Source organism: Etheostoma spectabile, unplaced genomic scaffold (assembly GCF_008692095.1).
Source record: "Etheostoma spectabile isolate EspeVRDwgs_2016 unplaced genomic scaffold, UIUC_Espe_1.0 scaffold271, whole genome shotgun sequence".
NCBI lineage: Eukaryota > Metazoa > Chordata > Actinopteri > Perciformes > Percidae > Etheostoma > Etheostoma spectabile.
In genome coordinates, this window is record NW_022605575.1 from 152,618 (window position 1) to 157,477 (window position 4,860).

General features: G+C 48.4%; 1 protein-coding gene across 1 annotated transcript in view; it reads left to right on the top strand.

Moving 5' to 3' along the window:
- Positions 1 to 131, top strand: part of LOC116685806 (SH3 and multiple ankyrin repeat domains protein 3) — a 122,862-nt gene extending 122,731 nt beyond the window's left edge. Inside the window, exon 7 of the mRNA XM_032510739.1 lies at positions 72 to 131. Within this exon, the coding sequence (XP_032366630.1) occupies positions 72 to 131 (60 nt within the window). The remainder of the gene's footprint in view (positions 1 to 71) is intronic.
- The last annotated feature ends 4,729 nt before the right edge of the window (positions 132 to 4,860 follow it).

Below are 4,860 nucleotides of genomic sequence, written 5' to 3' on the forward strand. Positions count from 1 at the left end.
ACACACACACACACACACCACACCTGTTCTTATCAAGTACACCCTCTTCCCGTGCTCACCTGGTTGTACAGGGCACAGATGTGGAGAGCAGCGTTCCCCAGGCGTTCTGGGCGCTCATGTCTGCGCCGTAGAACAGCAGATGCTCAGTGCTGCAATGCCGTGACGGCAAGCCTGCAACACACACACACACACACACACACACACACACACACACACATACGCACACACACACACACACAGAGTCAGATGGAGCCTGCCAGTGGACGGCGGTTGCAGTACCAGGCCTCTGCCACTAGATGTCAGTGTGCTGCCGAGGAGATGAGAAGCAGCCTTCCCCTCAGCTTGACCCAGTCTTCCAACAGATGGGAGGATAGAGGAGAGTGTGTGTGTGTGTGTGTGTGTGTATGTGTGTGTGTGTGTGTGTGTGTGTGTGTGGTGTGTGTGTGTGTGTGTGTGTGTGTGTGTGTTGTGTGTGTGTAGAGAAAGCTCAATGAAATACACAGTTGCATGATTGAATTTGTCAAGACAGAGTGTAAAAAAAAACCCAAACTGTCCAGGCCGAGCAGGAAGCTTTTAGGCTCTTACTTTTATAGGACAGCTTAGTAAGTAAGTAAGTAAGTAAACTTTATTTATAACGCGCCTTTCACAGACAAGAAGGGTCACAAAGTGCTTTACAGTAAAAACAAATAAAACAGCAACTCATAAAATACTAAGTCTTATTATATTGCTAGTTAAAAGCTTGTCTAAAAAGACGTGTCTTGAGGTGTTTTTTTAAAAGATTTCCACAGAATCCAAAGCTCTCAAAGCTGAAGGGAGAGAGGTCCAGAGCCTCGGAGCCGCCACAGACAAGGCTCGATCACCGCTGGTTTTATAACGGGTTCTGGGACCAGGTCTCGGTCTTAAGACCTCGGGGAGCAACCAGGAGTGTGTGTGTGCAATAGATCCTGATGACATGCTGCGTCATGGAGTTAACTTCTATATATGGGCGCGGAAGTAATTGACATATTAGTTGACAATTAAAATAACTGCAGCTCTAATATGTCTTTTCCACCAAGGCTAACCAGGTGCTGGTTCTGGTTCTGGTGCTGGTGCCAGTTCGGTGCTGGTTCTACTCCAGTTCTCTAAGAACCAGTTGGATCTTCCCCAGCCTGAGAGCCAGCAGACCGTTGGTTTCCTCCCCAGACCACGGTGGTTCTGGTTTCTCATTCATTATGTCTTTTCCACCAAGGCGGTTCTGGTGCTGGTTCGGGGTCAGGGCCAAATATCAAACCGGTTCTTTGCTTTTCCACACAAATAAACCTGGTTCTGGGCCAAGAACACGGGTTTTAACTCAGCACCAACTTAGCACCGGTCAGCTGTTAACCATAGAGAACTGTAAATGTTAGCTTTGGACATGGAGGTCTTTTCCACCGAGGCTAACCAGGTGCTGGTTCTGGTTCTGGTTCTGGTGCCAGTTCGGTGCTGGTTCTACTCGCCAGTTCTCTAAGAACCAGCTGGATCTTCCCCAGCCTGAGAGCCAGCAGACCGTTGGTTTCCTCCCCAGACCACGGTGGTTCTGGTTTCCTCCCCAGACCACGGTGGTTCTGGTTTCCCCCCCCCAGACCACGGTGGTTCTGGTTTCCCATCCATGTCCAAAGCTAACATCAACAGCTCTCTATGGTTAACAGCTGACTGGGGTTTTCAAAATGGCCGCCAGAAGTTTTTGTTTTCTAACGTCATGATAACCCCCCCCCCTGCCCCCCACAGCACCTGACGTACCCGGTTCTTATCTCCAGACCAGCGCTACGTTGGTGCTGAGTTGGAACCCGTGTTCTTGGCCCAGAACCAGGTTTATTTGTGTGGAAAAGCAAAGAACCGGTTTGATATTTGGCACCGACTCCGAACCAGCACCAGAACCGCCTTGGTGGAGAAGACCTAATGGACCCGTTCTGTCTGATGCTCCCTGTCCTGGTGACAGCTGATTGTTATCGAGTCTGACAGAGAGATGTCATGATATGATATGAATGTATGAGCAATGTGATGAAGCCGAAGGGCTTGAACACACACAATACACTATATAATACACACGCGCCGTGTGGAGACGGCGGGATCTACCTCAGCGGAACAGCTGCCGAGACCGCCGGGGGGGGGGGGGGGGGGGGGCTGCTGTGTGTGTGTTTTAGCAATGCTTCCCAATACCAGCTGGTCCAAGTAACCAGACAGCCTGTGGGTGTGTGTGTGTGTGGGTGGTTGTGTCTGTCCGTGTGTGTGTCTGTGTGTCTTTGTGTCTCTGTGTGTTGTGTGTTCTGTGTGTGTGTGGGTGTGTGTTGTTTGTGTGGTGTGGGTTGTATGTGTGTGTGTGTGGTCTGTGTGTGTGTGTGTTGTGTGTGTGTGTGTGTCTGTCGTGTGTGTGTTGTTGGTGTGTGTGTGGTGTGTGTCTGTCGTGGGTGTGTGTGTTGTGCCTGTCGTGTGTGTCTGTCGTGTGTGTGTGTCTGGTCCTTGTGTGTGTATTATGTGTGTGTGTGTGTGTTGTGTGTGTGTGTGTGTGTGGTGTGTGTCTGTCCGTGTGTGGTTGTCTGTGTGTGTGGGTGTGTGTGTGTGTCGTGTGTGTGTGTGTCTGTCGTGTGTGTGTGTCTGGTGTTGTGTGTGTGTGTGTGTGTGGTGTGTTGTCTGTCCGTGTGTGTTCTGTGTTTGTGTGGTGTGTGTGTGTGTGTGTGTGTGTATGTGTTGTGTGTGTGTATGTATGTGTTGGGTGTGTGTGTGTGTGTGTCTGTCCTGTGTGTGTGTCTGTGTGTGTGTGTGTGTGTGTGTGTGTGTGTGTCGGTCGTGTGTGTGTGTCTGTGTTGTGTGTGTGTGTGTGTGTGTGTGGTGTGTGTGGTGTGTGTGTACCTGGTGAACTTCATGCCAGCCGTTCTCGTCCTGGCAGCAGACCGAGGCGTGGTGGTTGAGCAGGAGCTCGCAGCAGCCCGGTCCCCCCCCACCCATCACGCTGTGGTACAGGGGAGTCAGACCACGGCTGTCCTTGTAGTCCGGAGAAGCTCCCAACTCCAGCAGGGTCGTGTGGGGTGTGTTGTGTGTGTGTTGTGTGTGTGTTGTGGTGTGTGTGTGTGTGTGTGTGTGTGTGTGTGTGTTTGTGTGTGTGTGTGTGAGAGAGGAGGGAGGGGGTGAAGGGTCAACAACATACGATCCATCAATTATTAAGCAAGGCGGGTCATCAAATACATAAACTATCAAAGCTCATCCCACTTTCTTTCTTTTTTAATTTTATAAGCTTTGGTGATTTATTGAAGAGAAAATTGCAATTATTAAACTGTTTTTTTACAGTGTGTTCAGGGGACAGGCAGCTAGCAGATAGTGAGATGTTTTTTACAGTGTGTCCAGGGGACAGGCAGCTAGCAGATAGTGAGTGCCTCGCGTTCTGATGTTGAGTAGATTTGTTCCTGCCCGCTACCAAAGACCACCGTCTTTCGACCCCTAACATTTGATTCAAGAACATCTCCAATCTACAATCTCACATCTGGATCCAAGAACATCTCAAAACTCACATCTGGTTCCAAGAACATCTCCAATCTCACATCTGGATCCGAGAACATCTCCTATGTCACATCTGGATCCGAGAACATCTCCTATCTCACATCTGGATCCGAGAACATCTCCAATCTCACATCTGGATCCAAGAACATCGCCTATCTCACATCTGGATCCGAGAACATCTCCTATCTCACATCTGGATCCGAGAACATCTCCTATCTCACATCTGGATCAGAGAACATCTCACATCTGGATCCAAGAACATCTCACATCTGGATCAGAGAACATCTCCAATCTCACATCTAGATCTGAGAATATCTCCAATCACAGCTGTATCCGAGAACATCTCAAATCTCACATCTGGTTCCAAGAACCTCACCAATCTCACATCTGGATCCGAGAACATCTCCTATCTCACATCTGGATCCGAGAACATCTCCTATCCCACATCTGGATCCGAGAACATCTCCAATCTCACATCTGGATCCAAGAACATCGCCTATCTCACATCTGGATCCGAGAACATCTCCTATCTCACATCTGGATCCAAGAACATCTCCTATCTCACATCTGGATCCGAGACCATCTCCTATCTCACATCTGGATCCGAGACCATCTCCTATCTCACATCTGGATCAGAGAACATCTCACATCTGGATCCAAGAACATCTCACATCTGGATCAGAGAACATCTCCAATCTCACATCTAGATCTGAGAATATCTCCAATCTCACATCTGTATCCGAGAACATCTCAAATCTCACATCTGGTTCCAAGAACCTCACCAATCTCACATCTGGATCCGAGAATATCTATAAACCCACCTCTGGTTCCAAGAACATCTCCAATCTCACATCTGGATCCAAGAACATCTCCAATCTCACATCTAGATCCAAGAGCATCTCCTATCTCACATCTGGATCCAAGAACATCTATCTCACATCTGGATCAGAGAACATCTCCAATCTCATATCTGGATCCGAGAACATCTCCCATCTCACATCTGGATCCGAGAACATCTCACATCTGGATCAGAGAACATCTCCAATCTCACATCTGGAGCCAAGAACATCTCCAACTTCACATCTGTATCCGAGAACATCTCAAATCTCACATCTGGTTCCAAGAACATCTCCAATATCACATCTGGATCCAAGAACATCTCAAAACTCACATCTGGATCCAAGAACATCTCCAATATCACATCTGGATCCAAGAACATCTCAAAACTCACATCTGGATCCAAGAGCATCTCCAATCTCACATCTAGATCCAAGACAGTATCTCCTTCCTATCTCACATCTGGATCAAGAACATGTCCTATCTCACATCTGGATCCAAGACCCCCTA